This window comes from Hyla sarda, chromosome 11 (genome assembly GCF_029499605.1).
Source record: "Hyla sarda isolate aHylSar1 chromosome 11, aHylSar1.hap1, whole genome shotgun sequence".
Taxonomy (NCBI): Eukaryota; Metazoa; Chordata; class Amphibia; order Anura; family Hylidae; genus Hyla; species Hyla sarda.
Genome location: NC_079199.1, coordinates 37302491 through 37327814, shown reverse-complemented (window position 1 = coordinate 37327814; position 25324 = coordinate 37302491). Strand labels below are relative to the sequence as shown.

General features: G+C 43.1%; 1 protein-coding gene across 4 annotated transcripts in view; it reads left to right on the top strand.

Annotated features, from left to right (window-relative positions):
• The window catches only part of ARID4A (AT-rich interaction domain 4A), a 95529-nt gene that overhangs the window by 67194 nt on the left and 3011 nt on the right, over window positions 1–25324 (top strand). For 3 of the 4 annotated variants that reach the window (XM_056544990.1, XM_056544988.1, XM_056544989.1), the window contains exons 13-24: window positions 8459–8553; window positions 8654–8751; window positions 10316–10547; window positions 11524–11771; window positions 12628–12825; window positions 14463–14547; window positions 15593–15788; window positions 17847–17909; window positions 18013–19182; window positions 21264–21368; window positions 22641–22847; window positions 24216–24362. In XM_056544990.1, the coding sequence (XP_056400965.1) occupies window positions 8459–8553; window positions 8654–8751; window positions 10316–10547; window positions 11524–11771; window positions 12628–12825; window positions 14463–14547; window positions 15593–15788; window positions 17847–17909; window positions 18013–19182; window positions 21264–21368; window positions 22641–22847; window positions 24216–24362 (2844 nt within the window). The remainder of the gene's footprint in view (window positions 1–8458; window positions 8554–8653; window positions 8752–10315; window positions 10548–11523; window positions 11772–12627; window positions 12826–14462; window positions 14548–15592; window positions 15789–17846; window positions 17910–18012; window positions 19183–21263; window positions 21369–22640; window positions 22848–24215; window positions 24363–25324) is intronic. The other variant, XM_056544991.1, reaches the window with a different exon arrangement.

The window sequence follows — 25324 nt, the reverse complement described above, 5'->3', positions numbered from 1 at the left end:
AGAGATTAGGTTTCCTGCAGCACGTATACCTCAGATGTGTGTACCTGCTTATTATCTAGGTGTGGCAGTCGTTCTTCTTGGCAGCTTTTCCTGTCGCAACATGGTCTCTTTTCACTTCAGTTTTTATCCTTCCATTCTTTGTAACCTAATTACAAAATATGATAGAATATGGTCGCTTGTGGATCAGAAGAATATCCTGCAAGTTTCTGCTGCTGTATGTTGATAAAATCAACAGTTATGAATTAAGTGTTAAAGGGGTACTCCGGCGCTTAGACATCTTATCCCCTAGCCAAAGGATAGGGGATAAGATGCCTGATCGCGGGGGTCCCGCCGCTGGGGACCCCGTGATCTTGCACGCCGCACCCCGTTATAATCAGTCCCCAGAGCGTGTTCGCTCCGGGTCTGAATACTGTTGATCACGGGCCGCAGAATTGTGACGTCACGGCTTCACCCCCGTGTGACGTCACACTCTGCCCCCTTAATGCAGGCCAATGGGAGGGGGCGTGACAGCTGTCATGCCCCCTCCCATAGACTTGCATTGAGGGGGCGGGGTGTGACATCACTATCTTCCGTTCCCGTGGTTGGGAGCCAGAACCTCCAGCGCTGCCGGAAGCAGTAACAGGTGGGTGCTGCGTGCTATATTGCAGGGGTCCCCAGCGGCGGGACCCCCCGCGATCAGACATCTTATCCCCTATCCTTTGTATAGGGGATAAGATGTCTAAGCGCCGGAGTACCCCTTTAAATACTTTAAGTAGAGGTTATAAATAAAGGGCTAGTCAGATGCCGAACATTTATGATGTATCCACAAGATATGAAATAAATGGTTGACAGATGCAGGTCCAGTCTCCTAAGACTTGCACCTATCTCTAGAACAATCGTGGAGCTTGAACATTAAAACATGAACAAAATGGAACTCCAAAAGTGGGCAACCTTTTTTTTTAAATAGAGGGAGGAACACAGAGCCCAGATGAGAACATTGTGTTGATGCCAGCAGTTACTCCCTGTAAAGAGGATACTGGAGGATAAATGAGTCCACCTCGGCAGATTTCTTGTCACCAATCTGTAGTTTAGCATGTAGACATTCTGCTCTGTACAATTTCTAGTAATCTGACCAAGATACATAAAAAAAATACAAGATAGAAACAACTCAAGGTCCTACATAGGAACTGTGTTATCAATGTAGCTATTATATGGGTTATCTTATCTGGGCAACCCATTTCCATAAACCCTGTTAGGATATGTGAATGACCTAGAGGGGGCATCCAGACTGGTCCCCATTTTGCAATGTGAACAGCTGACAAAAGTACCCTCATATTGCTGAGGGTCCCAGCACCCTGACCTGCAGCAATCAACAGATCACCACAGCGGGCTTCATATTATTTGAGGTTGTCTCTTTAGCTTTAGAAATGGGCCATGATTTATGAGTTTTGAGGTCTTTTTCTATTTATTTTTTATTTATTTATTGTATATTTTTCTTTCCATGCCTTCTTGGTGGGTGGGCTGTTCCTGGTCTGATGTCAGTGACCTACTCTGATCCGATGAAATTTCTCTTGCCTGCTGATCTACCTCTTGCATCATGTAGTGACACAGATAAACTGCAGCTGCATCATTCTTCTCAACTCCTACCTTTAGTTTAATTACTTAAAGGGGTACTCCGCTGCTCAGCGTTTGGAACAAACTGTTCCGGACGCTGGTGCCGGCGCCGGGAGCTCATAACTTGATAGCCCCGCCGCCTTGTGACATCACGCCCCATCCCCTCAATGCAAGTCTATGGGAGGGGGTGTGACGGCTGTCGCACCCCTTGCCATAGACTTTCAATGAGGGGGCGAGGCGTGACATAACGAGGGGGCATGGCTATGACGTCACAAGCTCCCGGCTCCAGCGTTCGGAACAGTTTGTTCCAAATGCTGAGCAGCGGAGTACCCCTTTAATTTTCTGAGGACTGAGTTTTACAGATCCCTCTTCTGGGGAAAGAAAAACCTAGAAGCTGCTGGAGAAAGATGTCACTTTCCCTCTTCCTAGATAAAAGCTTTGTGTATTCATATGGTTATGTAGCAGGGAAATTATTATAGATACACCTATAAAACCAATCTCTACCCAAAACCATAAATTCAGATAGAATTGTTACTTAGATAAGGCACCACACTTTTAATTAAACTTTTCAAAAATAGTAGAAGTGAACATAAGTTATTCTTTAAAATAGAACAAAACTTATCTTCCTTTACTTTAAGCTACTTAAGCCTTCTGCATAATGCTGAGAGTAAACCTTATCAGCACTGAGGGATTAAGTAACATGCTGCCCATAGAAGTTGCAGAATCTAGTAACTGTTAGATCTCACCCCAGTGCTGGGTTTACATCATCCTTTTTCAGTACTGCTCATGCTGCGTCTGAGGTTGTACTATAGAGATAAAGAGGAGAACGATCTCCTTTGTGTGTGCAGCACAGCTTCAGGGGGACAACTGATGAAAAATGTTAGATATAATTGATACAATGGACAAAAATAGGTCTGATCCTCTTGAAAACACCCATGACTGCTTTTTTGAAAGTTTCCTAAGGTCCAGGTACACTCTAAAGCAGTGGTCTCCAACCTGCGGACCTCCAGATGTTGCAAAACTTCATCTCCCAGCGCTGTCCGGGCATGCTGGGAGTTGTAGTTTTGCAACATCTGGAGATCCTCAGGTTGAAGACCACTGCTCTAAAGCAGTGTTTCCCAACCAGGATGCCTCCAGCTTTGGCCAAACTACAACTCCCAGCATGCCCGTAAAGCCAAAGGCTGTCCGGGCATGCTGGGATTTGTAGTTTGGCCACTGCTGGAGGCACACTAGTTGGGAAACGCTGCTTTAGAGCAGTGGTCTCCAACCTGCGGACCTCCAGATGTTGCAAAACTACAACTCCCAGCATGCCCGGACAGCGCTGGGAGTTGTAGTTTTGCAACATCTGGAGGTCCGCAGGTTGAAGACCACTGCTCTAAAGCAGTGTTTCCCAACCAGGATGCCTCCAGCTTTGGCCAAACTACAACTCCCAGCATGCCCGTACAGCCAAAGGCTGTCCGGGCATGCTGGGATTTGTAGTTTGGCCACTGCTTGAGGCACACTAGTTGGGAAGCACTGCTTTAGAGCAGTGGTCTCCAACCTGCGGACCTCCAGATGTTGCAAAACTACAACTCCCAGCATGCCCGGACAGCCGTTGGCTGTCCGGGCATACTGGGAATTGTAGTTTTGCAACATCTGGAGGTCCGCAGGTTGGAGACCACTGCTTTAGAGTGCCAAAGGCTATCCTAGCATGCTGGGAGTTTTAGTTTGGCCACTGCTGGAGGCACCCTAGTTGGGAAACACTGCTCCTAAAGCTTAAAATGATTGCTTACCCCCAACTCTAAGGACGGTCAAACAGCTCTCCATATCTCAGCTTCTTGGAACCTTTTAGGTTGTAGGGATAATGGACAGAGAAGTATATGTAGGGGCAGATTTGTTTGTATTTTTTGCTATTCTGATGATCAATCCACGAGCTGCCCCCTAGGTTTGCCTTGCTGAACTCATTGAACTGGATTAGTCCTAGGAAAAATACGTAATATTCATTATAGAAAAACGTGTAAGGAGAACATCTCCCACACACTCAGAGGAAGCTGGAATTAAGGGGTACCTGTCGCCTACACACGGAGGGAACAGCCGTCTTGTGGGATGGAAGACTAGTCAATGTGTTAACTGATTACAAGCAAGATAACAACAAAGCTAGTTCTCCGTTCTCCTCTCAGAAATGGCGTCATGTAGTCACGACGTCAATCGAAAGTGAAATTTAGCAAATACTGTACTAGAAAAACCTAAAATGTTTTCACATTGCTGTGCAAGTGTAGCATGGTGAAGCGAGAGTAACCTGCAAATCTGTTATGCGCCACAGCCATGTATCACTAGGAGGTATGCCAATTTAGCTCTGCTATGTTTTTTACATACCCAGGGTTGTACATCAGAGAGGGTGGGCTTACCGCAAAGATATATAGGGGCTGATGATTGTTCCCTACCCCAAACCTCTTACATGAGCGTTGGGAACGTTCTCATACACAGGATTCTCTCTAGATTAGTGTTACCCAGCCTGCTGCTCTTCCACAGCTCCGGCTATGCCCTGACAGCATTCCTTGTCAGGTGAGAGTTGTCATTTTAAAGAAGTATGAGAGCCACATTTTGGGGACCTCTAGTCTAGAGAGAAATCATGCATATCTCGCCATCATCTACCAGAAGTGTTGGTTTACATTTCATGACCTGTGGGCTATGTACCTACTCATAAACCTGATTTCAGTTTTTCTACTTTTGCAGCGGCTGCCTCCAGACTTCAGACTGTAGGCTGTCCCTCACCCACTGACCCGACCAAGGGCCCATGCCGCGGGGGGGTGCTCGTCTCCCCAAGGCAGTGACTCGTTCTGTAAGTTTGGTCGGTCTGTGTAGGGGCCCTAAGGTGTTCACTTAACTGTTTTCTGGAAGGTGCCTGTTCTTATCTGACTTGAATTTCCTTCACAAACATCTATTGAAAGGCAGCTGCAAGGTCCTATGTCCTACCTAAAAAAAAAAATATTTTATTTTATTTTTTGTCACTTCACTCTTTTCCTGACGTATACAACCTTTTATACCTTCTTTGCATTCATTTTTTCCCACTAATATTTTAATGTTTTTTATTTTTTTATTTATTTTATTTTTTTTAAGTAATGTACACCTAAAAGGCCCCTGTATCTTTAGTACGTGGTGATCCAGTGTTAAGATTATTTCTTCCTTGATCAGATTTGTACTTTTATTTCCCCTTTTGGATGCCCACCCTACATTCAGAACGGCACCATGTGTTTACCAAAAGATGTCACTATGATGTGTTTAATACTATAATAAATATCAATTGCTCATATATATGATAGGTCAGCTCTCTTTACCTGTCTGTTTTTAGTAAATTCTTGCATTTAGTTTTTGTTTGTAAAAAAAAAAAAAAAAAAAAAAAAAAAAAACAGTTTTGGCATGCCAATTCTTAGAACCATGTATTGTACTGTCTGTCTGTTATTACTCCTGGAAATTTATGATACAAACTGGCAATACACGTAGACAATGTTCACACAATAAAATGTCCGTGCGGAATTCCGCAAAATTCTGCATGGACATTCCGCTGCAGCAGAGTCCCGTTGATTTCAATGGGATTCTGCTGCACTGTTCACATGGTAGAAGCATCTGCCATGGAAAATTAGATTCCATAGTCTGCAGAAAGAAAAGACATGTCTGTTCTTTCTGCGGGGTCCGCACGGACTCTCATTCCTGTGAAATGTCCGCACGGAAATTATCTTTGCAGACATTTGCCCGTGTGACAGCCTTAAAAAGTACCTGTCACCAAATAAACTTTTCTAAACTACCTCAGGCTATGTTCCCTAACTACTCCTAACGCCCCTCCCACCCTTAAAAAAAAAAATTCAGAGCTTTCTTCTTGCTCCCAACAGGAGAAAGTGGGGGACCACTTCCGCCCTCACATCTTTGTAGTGCTGTGATGAAGACCTTAAGCTCTGTGCAGCTTTCAGTGAGTCTCTGTGCAGCTTTCAGTGAGTCTCTGTGCAGCTTTCAGTGAGGCTCTGTGCAACTGTCAATCAAGCTCAGTGCAGAGAAACACTTCCTGAGTTCGGACTCCTGCCAGGCTCAGAGGAGGCCAAACTCACTGTATTAATTGTGGCAGGGAACAGAACAGAGCCACCTAGTGTCCGTTTCTTCTATTACATTTTAAACATATTTATGTTGATAATTTTAAAAGCAAGTGAATGGGAAAATTTCTGCTAATTACACAAGGAAAACTATATTCAAAGTTTTCTTTGGTGACAGCTACGCTTTAAAGAGAACTTGTCAATGTTTTATGGTGCTAAAATGACAGGCAGCATAGAGCACAATCTAAACACACTATTATGATTGTGATTATTATTACGCTTATTATTATTACTCTTTATTATATTTATTATTATTCTTGTTTATATAGTGCCCTTGGTTACAGGGTACTTTACATTTAATAAGGAGTAAAAATGCACGAGACAAACTCGGATATAGTGAGTGTGACAGAGTAAATTAGGGACTGATATAGGGGGAAAGAAGACACTGCCATGAGGCCTTAGGCTGGAATTCAACTTGTTTTATTTAAACGCCAAGAAAAAAGCCAATTCTGCCACATGGCGTTTTTTTGGCCAAAAAACGCTGCGGCCAGATTTTAGCTGTAAATCAATAAGAAACTGCTAAATTCTTTTTCCACTTGGCTTTTTTCTGTTTAGCGTTTTTTTAAATCCTTTTGGCGCTTTACACTCTCTTTTGCCGTTTTTCAGCTCCTTGGCGGTTTTGCAAAATCGCCGCATGTTGAGCCTATGGGGTTTTTTTCCCCCCCTGAAATCATGGCATTTTTCACCCATAGAAGTCTATGGGAGTAAAAAAAAAAAAAAAAGAAGCCATATGGGTTTTAACTTTGGTGTTTTTTTTCAGGCGGTTTTTATTCTCTTTTGGATTGGCGATCCAAAAAAGTGATGGAGATACCTTTTTTTTAATAACATTTCGTAGGGTACCATTAAAAAAAATAATAATAAAAGATACAGTAGTAATGGAAAAAAATTGTATTTAACTACATTTATATTTTTTTAAAACAAAATTTTTTTTAATTTTTAAACAGGGATCAATTTATGTGTGTGGGCAGGGAACTAAAAATATAGCCGACAAAAGGAAGTGTGTGTGTTGTTTATTTTTTTTCTTCTTTTTTTTTTTAGGTGGTACTACTACTACTCCCAGTATGGAACACACACTGTTCCATGATGGGAGTAGTAGTTCCTGTGCTAATTGAGAGATCGCCCCGGATTCTGTTGTGATCCTCCTGTATATTGTATAGATGCAGCGGCTGCTCTTCTATGGTCCCTTGCACTGCCATATATACACACCTATTCATATTTCCCGCAGAGAGCTGGGATTTGCCAGATGGTTCCAGCTAATCACAACTCTCGGCAGGAAATCTGAATAGGTGTATATATACGTCAGTGCAGGGGATCATAGAAGAGCGGCCGCCGCATCTATACATTATACAGGAGGATCACAGCGGGTGTCAGGAGTGACATTCGCTGTGATCTTTCCTTAACTGCAGGAACTACTGCTTCCAACATGGAACAGTGTGCTCCATGATGGGAGTAGTAGTACCTGCAGTTAAGGACAGATCACAGTACAGTATCACTCCTGACATCCGCTGTGATAGTCCTGTCTATAGCAGAGATGCGGAGCGGCTGTATACATCGCTCGCATCTCTGCACTATACTCCGGCCAGTGATGTTAATAGAACATCACTCATTCATATTTCCCTCAGAGTTGTGATTGGCTGCAACCATCCGGCCAGTCCCCACTCTGGTAGGAAAATATGAATAAGTGATATGAATTTCTATTCGCATCACTGGCCAGAGTATAGTGCAGAGATGTGAGCGCTGTATAGAGCCGCTCCACATCTCTGCTATATTATGGACAATCGCATCGGATGTCAGGACTGACACCCAGAGCGATATGTCTATTTGTTCCATGCTGGGAGTAGTAGTACCTGTACTGTCTGTTCCATGCTGGGAGTAGTAGTACTACCTAAAAAAAAAAATTTAAAAAAAAAGAGAGAAAATGTGAAACACACATACACACTTTATAAAAAAATGTAACTAAAAGCTCATTATAAAAAAATTACAATTTCCTTAAATCCTTTTTTTCCCATCCTTACTGCATTTTTTTTTTTTTTTACCAAACACATTTTAAAAAAAACGCCAAAGGGGCCAAAAATGCTATTTCAACTCAAATGCAAAAACTCAAAAAAAAAAAAAGACGTCAGACACAGGAAATTTCACTGGCGTTTTTTCTGGCGTTATTTTCAGTGAAAAAAATGCTGGGGAAAAAAACCAAGTGTAATCCTAGCCTTACAGTCTACAAGGGAAGCTGTTCCCAGGGCCATCACGCCCCCTCCTGTAGACATGAATGGAGGGGGGTGGTGTGACATCACAACCCCCTACTGCAGGATCCCAGCACGGGACCCCTGCGATCGGACATCTTATTCCCTATCCTTTGGATGGGGGATAAGATGTCTAGTGGCAGAGTACCCCTTTAACTCTCAGTGGAGGCCTGAACACTTAGACCTCAACCAATCAAAACTTTTGATATATCCAGAGGACATGTCATGTGTTTTTTTGTTTTTTCAAGATGTGTAAGCATTAATCTACAGTTGTGAATGATAACTACTTTGTATACGTTTCTTTCTACTTATAGTCCTCTAAGACAACCTTATGATGTGATATAGTTACGGCATTTATGTGCTGGTTTATTGTAATACCTTCTCATCTATTGATTTGTCACCCTTCCTATATCATAACATTTATACAAAATAACAGTCTGTGTATCCGCTGATGTCCAGTTTGTTTCCATACTTAAGTTTGTATTTATTTACAATTACTAGGAACCCCAATCAACAAGCCGCCAGTATTGGGTTACAAGGATCTGAACCTCTTCAAGCTTTTTCGACTTGTATTTCATCAGGGAGGTTGTGACAATGTAAGTAGATGCAAACTTTGAATAAGTGGTGTCTTTTCTGTTAAGATAAACTGTTGGCATAAATTATATAATTTTATATATATATTTTTTTTATCTCCAGATTGAAAGTGGTGCTGTATGGAAACAGATTTATATGGACCTTGGCATTCCTATTCTGAATTCGGCAGCATCCTACAATGTAAAAACAGCATACAAAAAGTAAGCTAGAGGTCATTGGTCATGGCTTCATTTATTCTCTCTAAAATAAAAATGTACTGTGTACAGTGGTCCCTCAACATACGATGGTAATCCGTTCCAAATGGACCATCGTTTGTTGAAACCATGTATGTTGAGGGATCCGTGCAATGTAAAGTATAGGATAGTGGTCTACAACCTGCGGACCTCCAGATGTTGCAAAACTACAACTCCCAGCATGCCCGGACAGCCGTTGGCTGTCCGGGCATGCTGGGAGTTGTAGTTTTGCAACATCTGGAGGTCCGCAGGTTGAAAACCACTGTTATTGGAGGTTGTACTCACCTGTCCCTGCCGCTCCGGACTGTCACCGCTGCCCTGTATGTCGACTTCCATCACTGTCGCCGCGTCCCCGGGGTGTCCCTGACGCTCCGGCAAGGCCTCTGCTTCCCTGGCATCTTCGCTCTCCATCGCCTCCATAACGTTGTTACGCACTCCGCTCCGATTGGATGACGGGACGTCGTGTGCAGTGACGTGATGACGACGATGGAGAGCACCGAAGATGCAGGGGATCCCGAAGAGGATGCGCCGGAGCCCCGAGGACAGGTAAGTGATCGTCAGCGGACCACACGGAGCACCGTAAACGGCTATCCGGTGGCAGCTGAAGCAGTCTGTGCTGCCGGATAGCCGTTTATGCGATGGCCCCGACATACAAAAGCATCGTATGTTGATGCTGAATTCAACATGCGATGGCCTCTGAGAGGTCATCGTATGTTGAAATGATCGGATGTCGGGGCCATCGTAGGTCGGGGGTCACTGTATTTATAAATCCTGTTAGGCTTTTGTAGGTTATGTTGTTTTTCCATGCGTGTATCAGGTGACCATTTTACGGGTGACAACCGTAGGCCCCAAATAGCACCTTTCTCCTAAGCTCTCTGTACAGTCATCTTTAGCCTACGATAGGCTTTGGGAAGGACACACGCAGAGAGGATATGCTTACAAGAACTTTTGCACTGCATAACTACATGTAACCCTAAGGAATGCAGGGAATTTTCATTATTCCTTGAGTAATGTATCAGATGGATGAAGTGGATCTTTCAGTAGCTGACAGCTTTTTCTCAGACCCCTCCCATCACCCCTCCGTACATATGAGCACTCGAGTCAGCTGAGTGTTCATGAGCTCTGACAGGGCTAAGCCACTGCTAGACTCTTAGCCACTGTGATGGCTGCTCATCTTCCTGACAACAAAAGCATTGGGAAGTTGAAATTCAACACTCCCCTTCTTTCTCTCCCCTCAGATGTTGGCCCCCATGCATGTTAGTCTAATAAGACCCTGAATGACCCCAAAACTGTATCCCCTAGAGTACGTGTGCCACATATTGAGAACTACTGTATTACAGTCAGCAAAATTGTCTGGTTTTGGATATAGCTTATCTCTAATGTGCATAGATAGAAGCCTTTAGTCACATACTTGGTTTTGCTCTTCAACTGGCATTGTAGTTAATGTTCTCTTTCTTTTAATTTTTTAATTTTTTGTTCTTTAACAAAAGGAAAACTGTTGCTGTATTTGATATTTGAATTTTTATTCCAGGTATTTGTATGGGTTTGAGGAATATTGCCGTTCTGCAGAGATTCAGTTTAGGACTATTCACCATAATGATCCTAGACCAGTAGAGGAGATCCCAGCAAAGGAAGAACCAATGGAGAATAGTGACAAAATAGAAGACACAGAACCCCCAGTCAACACACCGATTAAAGAAGTTGATGACACGGATTCAACCAGTGAGAATGAGAAGGATGAGACGGAAGTCAAATCACCAAGGGTACCTTCATTTTTTTTTTTTCAATTATTATTAAGATGTTAGATAATTCTTTGGTTGGTCATATAAGAAACAGTATTCCAGATCATTTGGCAAACAATGAAACCACTTGTCAAATAGTGTGATGGCCCTCTAAATGTTAGATGTTCTTAAATTAAACAAAACCTACAAACTAACTACATTGCCAAAACCAAATCATAAACACCAATACAGAATACAGTATAAATACAATTCTTTATTATACATCAAAAACACGAATAACCCTCCCACTATAAAAATAAACCACAAGGAGAAAACACAGGGGTGAGGAAGCACCATATAATGACCCCAATACAAAAATTAAGCCCAAAGGTGTAACCTATATCAAACTTCCAACAGAATATTATTGTGCCATACCAAATCCAAAATCCTACCATACCGAATTGGGACACTGTTGGAGGGCTATTCGTGTTTTTAATGTTTAATAAATAATTTTATATGATGTCTTGGTGTCAGTATTTGTAGGTTTATGTTCTTACATTAAACACTTATTCAACATGTTGTTAGTCTTTCAGCTTTTTATCATAGAAGGATCAGAAACCTCTTTTGGGGCAGCAAAGCTTGGTTCAGATAACAGATGATTTGCAGACTACTTGTAGGATTAGGAAATGATGTTGAAGTGGCATTTTAGGAATATTCAAAATAGTGCTGGGCGGTATGACCAAAAATGTGTATCACAGTATTTTTCAAACTTATGGCGGTTTGATGGTATTTTTTTTTTCTTTGACTCATTTCCCCCTAATCTCCAATTCATTCATTCATTCAAGGGGGGGAGGGGCCCGACCAGTATTGCGGTATAGGGAAAAATTCATATTGTACAGAAAAAACACACCAATATTTGTTATGAACCGGTATACCGCCCAGCACTAGCTTGAAAATCTCCTTTAAGCGATGGAGAAAGGTCTGGGTAGATTATAACTTTAACTCACTTTTTCTATAGGGGAGGCGAAGACTTGCTTGTAACGCAGTTTCAGTCACAGAGGATAATGAAGATTGTGAAAAAAGGAAAGACAACAACAAGGAGAATAAAGATGTGGAAGAAGAGTCGGAGTACAGCGATGAGAAGAAGGAAAATGACACTACTCCAGGAAGGAGGAGCTTATCCTGCAAATTGAAAGAAAGGAGAAGTCAGAGACTAGAAGAGTCTGATCGGGAGTCTGAAGAGGAGGATGAACATTTCTGTGATAGGTAAGTAAAGCAGTTGTCTTAAAGGGGTATTCACTTCTCATAAAGTGATGTCATAGATAGGGTAGATAGCATAGGGTTCCTGAGGGGGGCACAGCACTTACTGTCTTATTTCCAGGATGCCAATGTCTGGCCACCTGATGTGCATGAGAATGTGACTGACCGCATCTCTACAACCAGGTGGCCAAGAGCTATAAGCACTTTGCATCCTGAAGGATTAACTCTACCTTTCTCGGAGGTCCCATGGTTGGCTCAGTATGGCCATTGACCAATGGCTTTACTGAGTTGGCCATTAAATATGACAGGTACTTAGTTAAGACTTACCTGAGGGGAGGCTGACTGTAGAATTCAGTGAGATTAGCGAGGAGAGGTCCAGGTAAATGAAATAAAGTAGGGATCGTGAGTGCAAACTTCCATGTTCAGATCTGGGAACCTCAAACATTTTAGGTGCAACGTCCTCAGTCCTCTGATTCACTTTAGACTCTCATTAGTTTAGTTATATTTGCATACTTTGTTCCCTTTAGTAAAATCTGGAAAGTCTGTTTAAGAGAACAGTCTGTCCCTTCTTATCTATGAAACATGGATCCACATAAAATGTATAAACACATGCTTGGTCTCCATAATGTATAAGCCAAAAGAGAAATGCACACAACAAACAGCCTTACCATTGGGAACAGTGGTTGTCAGTAGTTTGCCTACATAATAATCTACTAAGATCCCCAACCTTCATAATGTTCTAAAGGATAACATTCTTAGGTAGTCCTGTCACTTTTTTACCATCTTAAAAATGAGCTGTAATCTGACCATTACTACTGTGAGATTATCCTGGTGTTTACAATCGTATTGTTGCCTTGTGAAGCAGAGACGATACAGACCATAAAGGAGAAAGTGAAGGAGACGAGGACTCAGATGATAGTAACTGTCTCACTGGCACTAAAGTGAAAGTCAAATATGGACGTGGTAAAACCCAGAAAATTTATGAAGCCAATATCAAGAACACAGAGGTGGATGGAGGGGAGTTACTATACCTGGTACACTATTATGGATGGAATGTAAGGTAAGTCAGAAGAGAGAATATTAGGATAGAATAGTTGTGGCAATTGCACCTACACTTGAGATTTGGTAATTAAAGTGTTAAGACTGTTCACACAACCATCGGGGCCTCTTAGTAGTTCCATTAGATTATACTGCAAGACTAGTGCTGCATGCATGTGGGCTTGTCCCTCCGAGTAATATGCGCTGGATGTGAGGTCTGTGGATCCAGGAAGCTGATGCATTCTCTAGCCCTCGTGTATCATTACAGCTTCATTCCTGGAATCATTTCTCCTCCTATAGGAAGCAACAGGGGAGCCAGCAAGGTGAAGGAGTGACACAGACTTTACAACTGGATATTTCTCGGTTGGCTCCGTTGGGGGACAAGTATCTTGTATCTTGCTGACACTAGGCATACAAAAAGAAAGTCTGCCCCTCCTGGCAGGATGTACCCCTCCTACTGACCCTGAGCTAATCAGTTTTAGCTTAGTGTCTTCTTTTTTTTATTTTATAGCTAGGACCTGTATTTAGGCTTTATCTTCCTTTTCTATTCACAAGCTTTCCTAATTTTGCATTCCAAAAGCAAACGAGCGATATAAAAAAATTTGTGCAGATGTCTTTTTAGCTTTTACACATTACATATAGATGAATCAGGTTTTCTTTTTAGTTATCAGACTAAAATTATAAATGTGGGTTCCTGCAAAGTACATAGGGTAACAATAAGAAAATGTGTCTTATAAAGAAAAGTGTAGATCATATTAAAGCCCCAGTTATCAGATGATCAGCTTAGGCCTGACTTCTTGCACCCTCCTGACAAGCAGCAGATTTTGCATGGAAAAGTTGAGAGACCTACCAAATAGATGGCTTAGGTCTACCTGCGTGACAGCCACTGTTTGTTAGTGCGTGTCTGTTCTCTATTAGATAGTGTGTGTGTGTATGTATGTATATATGTGTATGTATATTTATATATATATATATATATATATATATATATATATATATATATATATATATATCAGGGGTTGTCTGTGTCATAATCCCTGTAATGTTGCTAATAAAATGGATTGGACTTCATAGATAACTGTAACAAAGGGCCTTGGCACACCTTTAAATACAACATGCACGTTTGTCATCACATATTGATAGCTTGTCTGTGATATGCCAGGCATAAGTATTCACATGGAACCCCTTTAAAGGGGTACTCTGCTGCCCCAGCATTCGGAATATTTTGTTCCAAGCGCTGGGTGCCGACGGAGGGGGGATGGACGTCACGACCCCTGCCTCCCGCACCCAGCATTCTAAACAAATGCCGGGTGCTGCACATAGATTGCGGGGGTCCCAGCTGTGGTTCCCCTGCTATCAGACATCTTATCCCCTATCCTTTGATAGGGATAGGGGATAAGATGTCTAGGGTCGGAGTACCCCTTTAAGGGTATAGCCTTTGACCTCTTTGGCATCTAGCAAACACTGTTGTGAACTCTTAAAATACTGACCACCTGATGTAAGTACGACTTTTAATTTTCTTGGATAGATTGAATTGATGTTTGTGTCACTTTACACTAAAATGTTGGACTTGTCTGAGAAGCTTCTTTTTAGCATTCTGATCTAAAAGATGCTGATATTCATCAAGCAAATGGGAATATATCATTTATTGTCTTACAGATACGATGAATGGGTAAAAGCTGACAGAATCATCTGGCCAACAGACAAAGGTGGAACGAAAAGAAAGCAAAAGAAAAGAATAAAAGTAATTATAAATGTTACAATATACTTATACAGTGGTCCCTCAAGTTACAATATTAATTGGTTCCAGAACAACCATTGCATGTTGAAACCATTGTATGTTGAGACCATAACTCTATGGAAACCTGGAAATTGGTTCTGACGCCCCAAAATGTCATCCAAAAATAGGAAAAAGTGAGGATTAAAGAAAAATAAGTAGATAACTAATATAGATAAAGCAAATCCTTACATATAAAAGTAATAAAGATCTGCTGGGAGCTGTAAATAACTGTCTATGTCAGTGTTTCCCAAGCAGGGAGCCTCCAGCTGTTGCAAAACTAAAACTCCCAGCATGCCCGGACAGCCAGGTAAGGGCGGCTCCATTTTACTTTTTTTTTTAGGACATTGCGTGTTCTGTACAGGACCCTGAAGAATCGTCTGTCCTCTACAAAGACCAGTGTTTCCCAACCAGGGTGCCTCCAGCTGACGCAAAACTACAACTCCCAGCATTCGGCTGTCCGGGCATGCTGGGAGTTGTAGTTTGGCAACAGCTGGAGGCACCCTGGTTGGGAAACACTGGTCTATGTAGAGGACAGGATCTTCTTCGGGGTCCTGTACAGTACACGCAATGTTCTAAAAAAGTAAGATGGAGTCGCCTTCACCTGGTGTCCAAAGGAGCAGGTAACCCTGGTACAGGAAAAGTGTACAGAAGAACATGTAACACCTCCCTGTAATGTAGGGGGCACTTACCAGACATCAGTCAGTGCATACGCTTCAGTAATACAGGGGTTTTACCAGTAAAATGCCCATTCTGATTGGTCAGTTCTTCTGGCCATTGACATGTTTCGCAGATCTGGACTGTCTGTACATTGTATGTGGAGTCTGGTTTCAGCTTACAATAGTCCAGAAAAGACCATTGTATGTTGAAATGATTGTATGTTGAGGCCATTGTAAGTTGAGGGATCACTGTTTGGTTGTAATTTAGCATCAAAAACAAATGTGATGCTTGTCTGATTTGAAGCTGGGACAGAATTACAAAACAGAAAAATAAACTTCTCTGTTCTTTTCAGAATAAAGATGAGAATGATGAAAAAAAGGAAGATGACAGACTCAAAATAAAGCGAGGACGCCCTCCCTTGAAGTCAACACTGCAGACTAATGTGGCCTGTACTATGCCCAAGACTCCAAATAGTGAGAATAAGGCAGCCAGTAAACATGTGAGAAACAGCCTGCCTGACAATAACTTCTTGCCAAATGGATTAGAAGGTAAAAACACTGGTACTTACTGGCCTAATTTATTTTATGACATTTTCTTGTATTTTGCAACGGTTAGATACATTTTTAAAATATACCTGTTTCACAAGATTTTATTTATTTTAAACATGGATGTTTTTTTGTTTTTTGTTTTGAATTAACTCTTCAAAGTGGTGAAAAGGAAATTTTTAGTGCGATATTCAGCTCCTGAGAACACCTTCATAATGCACAGCTATTTCTCATTGTCTCAGATTGTTTCTTTGCCCACACACAAGGTGTACTTCCTTTACCTTAGTTGCTTGGCCAGTCACAGCACCTACCCCTTACTGCTATTCCATGACCCAGTGCTGGTAAAAGTGCACTGAACAGACACTATAAAACTACAGCTCTATAGATGGAATGTTGGAGGGAAAGAGGTCTCCGATCTACTGGCTTTGCAAAGTGCTTTATAAGCAAAAATGAAAGAAACAGCAGCAGCATAGCAAGGAACGGATTACATTATGCACCAAATTGCTCATGGTGATCATGGGGGGGGAGGTGGGGGGTGGAGAGATATTACATTCAGGGGGCAACACTGTGTACATAATTAGAACACAAGGGACAACCACCCAGAACTTTATTGTGGTTATAGACTAGCAGGAAGCCTTGACTTACATTTCAGACAGCGCATGGATCTCCTCCCATACTCTCCCCGTCTCCTGCACATAGCAGTAGTTAAGTCTCATCCCCACTTCTGTTGTTCTGTCTTGTTATGCTCAGTCTGTCTTTAGTAACAGTGGACATCAGGTTGCAGACAAGTAAGATATCTAGTGGCCACTTCAGCTTTTTTTTTTTTTATGGTAGAAAATAAATCTTTCATATGATAAATGATATACAGGTATGCTAGGAAACACAGGCTATCAAATGTAGGGAAGTTGGCAGATGCATAATGATCATCTTATGAATGCTTTTTGTCTCAGGAGCAGCCATACACATTTTAATATATATCGGCCTTTGCATTGGTTCATAATGGCCATACATGATCAGTGACACCAGACAAATGACTAATGATCTTTTGGAAAATATTCTTTCCTGAAACATAATTTGGGAATGAAAGTTGTTTAGTCGGACTGAACCAAAAACAATCTGCCTACTTCTATTCAGATGACTGGCTGTCATCTGCTGGCTTTATCAATTGTTTATTGTTAAATTTGGTCCAATGAATGATTGTTTTGGTTAGTTATTCATTTTTTTCAACTTTAATCTTATATGTTAGATAAAAATTACCCAAACCCACCTGTTCCATTAAAGTGTAGACTAATTTATATGGTGATCACAACCCTCCCCATTCTTCTGGTAGCAGACGGTGGAGAAAAGAAATCAAGCTTGCTGAATCCGGTCATCACTGATCCTTTGGTTTTTAAAGTAGCTTTCCATTGATGAAAATAAAGGGCCCCGGGTGCTGCTAAAATAAAAAAAATTGGAGAATGTTCCCTGTCCAGCTTCCCCTGCCCTCATCTTCTTCCTCATTTGGCATTCTCTTCCAACTGCTGGGGTCAATGCGTCAGTGATTGGCCGAGCAGCACTCTGTTGCAGAACCGGAAAGAGGAGCATGGCTGAATATGTCAATTGCCACTCAGATAATCAGTGGCCATTGATTGGCTGAGTGGTAATTGAGGTATTATGCCCAGCCCCAGTGCAACCGGAAGAGAAGTGCCCTGGAGACTGGGTGCAAGGAAGGTATGTACAGGTTTGGACAGGTATGAACAGGCAACCATGACCTCTTCTGCTGGACATCCCCTTTTAAGAGAGTTTTAACCCCATATAGCAGCTTATTTCACTCCCCCCCCCCCCCCCCCCCTCCAATGCTTTGGGAGGACCCAGCAATTCTGCACCTTAAGTAAAAGACCTATTGAGTTCCTTGGACGCTGGATAATGACTTACCTTACTGTGATGGCCCTGCGGGCAAATTGTGATGTTCAGGGGTACATTCGATTGATCTCTGGGGGTCCCAGCAGTGAGACACCACTTTAAATTCTTACGCTATCAAGTGTTGTAACTCTCCTCTAAAACGTGCTTTGTACTCTTTAGGAGCTGCACGGAGGAGGACGAGGAGGAGCTCCGGAATGTACGATTCTGATAGATGCTCTAATGGTGAGTACAAATCACTGGCACTTTCGGTGTTATGTTGGCCTATGTTCTGCTGGCCATTACATATTAAGTTCCAATATAACGTTAGTTGACTTTTTGATTCCAGATTCATCAATGTCGGAAAGCGATTCAGAGGAGCCTATTGAAAAGACGCCGGTAAAGGAGGTAAAGGAGGAGATTTTACCAGAGGTTGAAAAGGAGTCTGAGCAGACGGAAAGCCTGGTTGAAACTGTTATCGAGCAAGAAGCAGCTCCAGTTGTTTGTGCTGTAAAGGACCAGGAAACAAGCCCAGTAAACCCAGACGAGACCTTACAGCAAGAGGTAGAAGAAAGTGAACAAATTGTTCAGAGTTACGGGATGCAAACAGAACAAATTGTTGAAGTCAAAGAGACAGAAAATCTGCCAAAAAAAGGGAGAAGAAGCAAAACAAAAGAGCCTTGTGTGGAGGCCATAAAAAGTGTTCCAGTTCCTACAGAGGACAGTGTGCTAGAACCCAAGATAGAACCCAAAGTAGAACCTAAAGCATTAGACTTTACATCGTTTGCTTCCTTACAATGTAAGGAGATGTTCTTTATTCCAAAGGAGTTGGAGCCTCCAAATGATCAACAGACGAAGGAGAAGAAAGGCTGTAAAAGAAAACCAGTGGAACAAACTTCTCCCGAAAAGAAGCAGCGAACGGAGTGTGAGCCAGAGCTACCAATTATAACTGCAGAGGAGAAACCGGTAGAAAGCTGTGAGGCTCTGGAACCCATCAGCATAATCAAGGAAGAGCAGGTCCAGGACACAAATGAAGAAATGCCCTCCTTAACATCTGAGCTTGAACACGTACAGAGCACTAGGACTGAGGATTATGAAATGCCACTCAGTGAAATCACAGGGATCTTGTATAAGGAAGAGCAGGAGGATAATATGCCCATGATTGGACCAGAAACACTTGTTTGTCATGAAGTAGACTTGGATGATTTTGATGAAAAGGACAAGGTGGAGGACATGGTAATAGTGAAGCCAGAAACGGACACACAGACTGTACTTGCCCCCACCCTGCAGCCAGCTATTCTCCCCCCTCATACTTATTCTGAGCCTTCTCCCCTTGCACTGAGCCATGATGAGTCTCACAGCATTAAGAGTGAGAGTGATATAACCATTGAAGTGGACAGCGTGGCGGAAGAATCACAAGAAGGCCTTTGTGAGAGTGAATCGGCTAATGGCTTTGAAGCCAGCACCACATCTAGCAACTGCAGCATAACAGCTCAAGAAGCCGAGATGCGGGATAAAGGTAACTTATTCTATTTAATGTCTTTGCTGCCATTAGAGTATGATCACCAGACTGGCATCTGTCAAACTGTCCTCAGTACCTCCTAAAACTGTGGTGGTCACATGGATGCAGACCGGTGCATTGCCGTGGAATGAGATTTGCCATAGAATGAGATGGTCCGCCTCCATCACATCCTATTGGCTCTCTCTTGTCACGTGACATATTTAAACGTCACGCATCGATGCGCACAGCAGTGTCAGTTTGGCTATCACAGGGAGAGGGTCTCCTCTCCCTGTGATAGCTGAAGCTGCACGGAGCTCTCATGGCCTCTGTGGCCTGACAGAAGTTCACACATGTACGCAGCTCATACGGCTGCCTCATATACATTTACTGTTGATCCACAGCGCTATCGGGATCCCTATGCCCGATGGCGCTGTCATCAGGATCCCCACGCCCGCAGCTCTACTCCCCGTCCCCCCCATCTCTACTCCCCGTCCCCCGCAGCTCTACTCCCCGTCCCCCGCAGCTCTACTCCCCGTCCCACGCAGCTGTACTCCCCGTCCCACGCATCTCTACTCCCCGTCCCCCGCAGCTGTACTCCCTGTCCCACGCAGCTGTACTCCCCGTCCCACGCAGCTGTACTCCCCGTCCCACGCAGCTGTACTCCCCGTCCCCTGTGAACGCTCAGGGAGCGACCCACAGCGCTATGGGGATCCCTATGCCCGATGGCGCTGTCATCAGTGTGCCTCCCCCCGAGCGCCCCATGCCCGCAGCTCTACTCCCCGTCCTCCGCCCCCCGCATCTCTACTCCCCGTCCCTCCGTAGCTCTACTCCCCGTCCCGTTAACGCTCAGGGAGCGGGGAACAGAAAGTAGAGCATTGGGCGCAGGTAAAGTAGTACTGCGCATGCGCAGCACTACGCGAATAACTTAACCTGCGCCCGATGCTCTACTTTCTGTTCCCCGCTCCCTGAGCGTTAACGGGACGGGGACTAGAGCTGCGGGGGGCGGAGGACGGGGAGTAGAGCTGCGGGCATGGGGCGCTCGCGGGGACGCACACTGATGACAGCGCCATCGGGCATCGGGCTCCCGATAGCGCTGTGGATGAACAGTAAATGTATATGAGGCAGCCGTATGATCTGCGTACATGTGTGAACTTCTGTCGGGCCACAGAGGCCATGAGAGCTCCGTACAGCTTCAGCTATCACAGGGTGAGGAGATCCTCTCCCTGTGATAGCCAAATTGACACTGCTGTGCGCATCGATGCGTGACGTTTAAATATGTCACGTGACAAGAGAGAGCCAATAGGATGTGATGGAGGCGGACCATCTCATTCTATGGCAAATCTCATTCCACGGCAATGCACCGGTATCAACTTGAAATATCACTTAAAATCATTGTGCCTGTAAACACTAAAGAGGACCTTCATAGAACTTAAGCCCATACATTTTGGGAATCTGGGGGTTTATGTGCTTTGTAGAAATTAGACACTCTACTGCTAATGTTAAATGGTTCTTGTGAGCGGTGTCAAGAAAGCGTTTTTTTTTTTTTGTTGCAGGGACAACCACCGTATATTTTATTTTGGGAAACTTTGGCTTTGAGCTCCCTTTAGAGTACGGTCCCATGTATCGTATCCACAGCGTATTTCATGAATAGACACCCGGCAGCCCTGTGTGCGCAGTAAGGCTTGGAGACAGGACCGCACGTCACAGTCACGTTAACGTGCTGGCCCCGCCTCCAAACCGCTGCACACACAGGGCTGCCGCCAGGTAGCCCTGTGTGTCTACTCATAGGAAAAAAATGCAGCATATTTCCTGCTGCGCAGTAGATTTTGGGCAACATGAAATATGCGGTCTATACGCTAATGTAATACTGACAGCCTTGACTTGCATCAGGTGGACACAAACCTGTGAATGTTGAGGAAGATTAGATCAGCAGGGCCATTTTTTTTTCCCATTGCTGTGTTTCATATTGTAGCTCAACTAAATTCAGATCTATGAGGTTGACCTAAAACACCATGGACAAGAGTGGCGCTATTCCTTTTCTATGACCAGACACGTAACTTGATCGCCTTTCGTCTGTTTAACTTTATTTTCTTTACCAGGCCATAAACGAATTAGTGATGGCAACATTGGCGCACTAGCAAAGAAACAGAAGCGTACACCAAAGCGAATAAATACTTCTTCAAAAACGGAGAAGAATGGAATAGGTAAGATGCCCATACAAGAGTCATGTAATGAAAGATCATTGTTATACTATTTCACAGGGGATACTGGTCTCCTTGCAGAGATCTATCAGGTGTAAAGAAATATTACAGCCAATGCCCCCTTGGAAAAACTGCAGAAGAAAAGGGAAGAACATTTTCGCTCTAGTGCCACCTACACAAAGCTTCCCTATAAGTCACTACTTAATCCATTGAAGAGCCTTAAAGGGGTACTCCGCCCCTAGACATCTTATCCTGTATCCAAAGGATAGGGGACAAGATGTCTGATTGCAGGGGTCCTGCAGTGTCGCCACGCCATAGACTTCCATTAAGGGGGCATGGCATGACATCACGAGGGGCGTGGCCGTGACGTCACAACCGTCGCCGCCCGCACCCAGCGTTTGGAAGAAAATGTTCTGAACGCAATGGAGTACCCCTTTAAAGGTATCCTGTCTCCTAATTGTACCCTATATAACTGATCATCTATATAACACATTATACTTACTATGTGTGTGTATATATATATATATATATATATATATATATATATATATATATATATATATAATATTACAGTAAGGTTTCTTTTCGTGTCCGAATGTCCTCCTGCCAGTCTTCAATAGTGCAGAAAACAAGCTTTTAAAGTGTCCTGCGTAATATGATGATTAGCTCCAAATAGTGGTATGGGTGTGCAGCATCCTAAAGTCACCATGCCCCGGGCTGTAATCTTGCTTAATGCCATCCCAGGCATGACCTGACATCATCGCTCCGCTCCCTAAAGTATTGTGATAGTCCAGAAGCCGTTTCATGCCAGGGCCTGTGGTATATTTTGGTGACGAGTTGTGACATTGGCCTTGTCTGGGCTTTTAATTACTCCTGGGTAGGTGTGACTAGAGTCCAGGGTGCAGTGGCTACTTCAGGAGTCTGCATGTCCATATGACTACTTCAACCTAAGGTTCATAAAATTGTTTTGTACACTATTGTGAATGGGCAGGGGGGACATCCAGACAAATTAAGAAACCTTTATTTTATTTATAGGTTCCCTTTAAACTTGACAAAGGATATCCGCCAGGTACCTTTTTTCTTAATCCTTTGTTATGCTTTAGGCCTCTATAGTGAGTTGGATATTGACTTATAGGGTAGCTACCTTTTAGATGGTGCTAGAGAGATGGTTTTCCTTCATCTGGAGAAGAACTAATCGGCAGACAGGCCTAAAATCTTATTTAAATATTTCCTGTTCCTAGTTATAAATCTTGTTTCATTTTCTTCTGTTTTCAGGGCAAAGTAGTGACAGTGAGGATCTCTCTGCTGTGGACAGCGCCAGTAAATGTTCTCCAGCTAAGATTGTAAATGTCCCCAAGCCTCAGAAGATTATAAGATCACCAGCAAGAGTCACATCTCCGCATACAAAAGATCTGGACAAGGATAAGCATCGAGAGAAACACCAGCACTCCTCAAGAACGTACAAATGGACGTTACAGCTCAGTAAGTAGATGGTCTGTTAGTCACTCAGTGTCTCTTCTTGTACTTGCAGTCTGTAAAATTGAATATACAAAAAAAAGAGAGATCCAAAACAAAGAACTGTAATATCCAGGTTCTGTGGATAAGAGCCTGCTTTATCACACAGAGCAGCATTATAATCCACACTGCATCAGTCAGATGATTGCAAGGTTTATCAATCTGATTGTATACATTGAACATGGCCTGTGTGGTGTTGTTGCAGCTCAGCTCAATTTAACCCTTTAATGACCTGCGCCGTGTGTGTGTATGTATATGTGTATGTATATATAGGTGTGTGTGTGTGTATATATATATATAATATATTAGCGTGGCAGTGCAGCCGGTCTATGAAGCGAGCTCAGGAGCTGAGCTCGCTTCATGTCCTTTTGGTCCCGGCTGCTATCGGCAGCCAGGTACTGCGGCTAATGCCGAATTCGGGCCGATGCCCAGCATTAACCCTTCAGACGCTGAGATCAAAGTTAATTGCAGTGTCCAAAATGCCGAAAATACAGTCCTGGCAGCTCAACGAAGCTGATTGGGATAATCGCAGGGAAATCACAATGTCTTGATCAGCTGAGAGGATGGTGGGAGGGCCCTTACCTTCCTCCTCTGCGTCCAATCGATTCTCCAAGGCTCCTGTCAGCCTCAGCAGGCTTGAGCATTGGAGTACCGATAACACTGATCAGTGCTATGCTATGGCATAGCACTGATCATCGTATGCAATCTAACAATTGCATGTAATTCAAATTCTCTCGGCGGGCCCGCCTCCTGTGCGCAATTCAGCAGGGATAGAAGAGGATCTTCGGAGGGTTACAGCTCTGAACTACTGTTACGTATCAAACTCGTTGACCTCTCATCGGTCTCCTGTTCACCCACAGTGTAACCCAGTGTATTGGGTTTAATGTTGGTGAACAGGATGACAGTTTTCCTTTTAAGCCTCCACCAATTAGATGCTTATCCTTTATCTACAGGATTGGTGAGAAGTAGTCCTCCTGGGATAACCCCTTTGAAGAGCGTTTACACTGTAGATATAAATCTTGGACTCTTCCATATTGGTTGTAACTGAACATTTTCAAACTCTGCTTACGTTAGAAAAGGACAGAATAGCAAAAGAATAGCTATTATTTACTGAGAAAACTCTTGTCACCTTCACAGAAAATCTAAATTTTATCTTCAATTATTTGTCATGCGTTTCACGAAAATGCAGTACAAAATTATATCTAGAGTTTTACTGGATAGGATGCATTTATTTTATTGTAAGAATATAAACAATTGTTTGTGTATTTTGTAATGTCATATTTGAGCTGACAATATCATTTCTAACTATTTACATATTTTTCATAAATTTTATAGGTGAATTAGATACCATGACTGGAGCGGAGAAGATTGTTTTTCTCCAAGATAAGCTGCAAGAAATCAGGAAATATTATATGTCTTTGAAATCTGAAGTAGCCACGATAGACAGGAGGCGGAAAAGGTTAAAAAAGAAAGATCGGGAAGGTAAGTTTTCACAGTAATGTTACGGAAAGTTACCGGCCTACTTTTCATCATGGTCCTCCTATAGTGGGATACGTAAAAGCTGCACTGTTCTGTGGCTGAAACGTGATTATAAATCTGTATAGTTTCTATATTGAACTGACATTTATATTTTGGGTCTCAAAGGGGTACTCCGGCGCTAAGACATCTTATCCCCTATCCAAAGGATAGGGGATAAGATGCCTGATCGCGGGGGTCCTGCTGCTGGAGAACCCCCATGATCTTCCACGCTGCACCCCGTTAGAATCAGCCCCCGTAGCATGCTCGCTGTCACGCCCCCTCCCATAGGCTTGCATTGAGGGGGCGGAGCGTGACTTCACACAGGGGCAGAGCCATGACGTCACTATGCTCCGTCCCCGTGATCGCCAGTAATCAAGACCCAGAGCAAGCACGGTGGGACCCCCGAGATCAGGCATCTTATCCCCTATCCTTTGTATAGGGGATAAGATTTCTTAGCGCTGGAGTACCCCTTTAAGCTATGTTATGAACATTCAGAGCTCTATTTGCAGATTTCGTTATGACATGACTTTAGCGAAGAAAAAAAACCTGCATGTCAAGTTTTATTTCTTGCTAAAATCCTGAAAAATAATAAACATGTAACAGAACCAAGACTGACCCCATTCAAAGTAAATAGGACCTTTCGGGACCCATTGGTGTTCAGTGTTTCACTCTTCATCCAGCTCTGTTTTCAGGGGCTCCACAACACTAATGTGCACATATCCTTATCCTTATGCATATAGTTTTTCCTTTATCATTGGTCTGCAGCCTGTGGCTCTCCAGCTGTTGCACAACTACAACTCTCAGCATACCTGGAGAGCCAATGGATCATGCTCACAACTTCCTTATCTTGTATTTTTACAAGATATAAATGTAAAAATGTTGTTAGTACAGTGGTCCCTCAGCATACGATGGTAATCCGTTCCAAA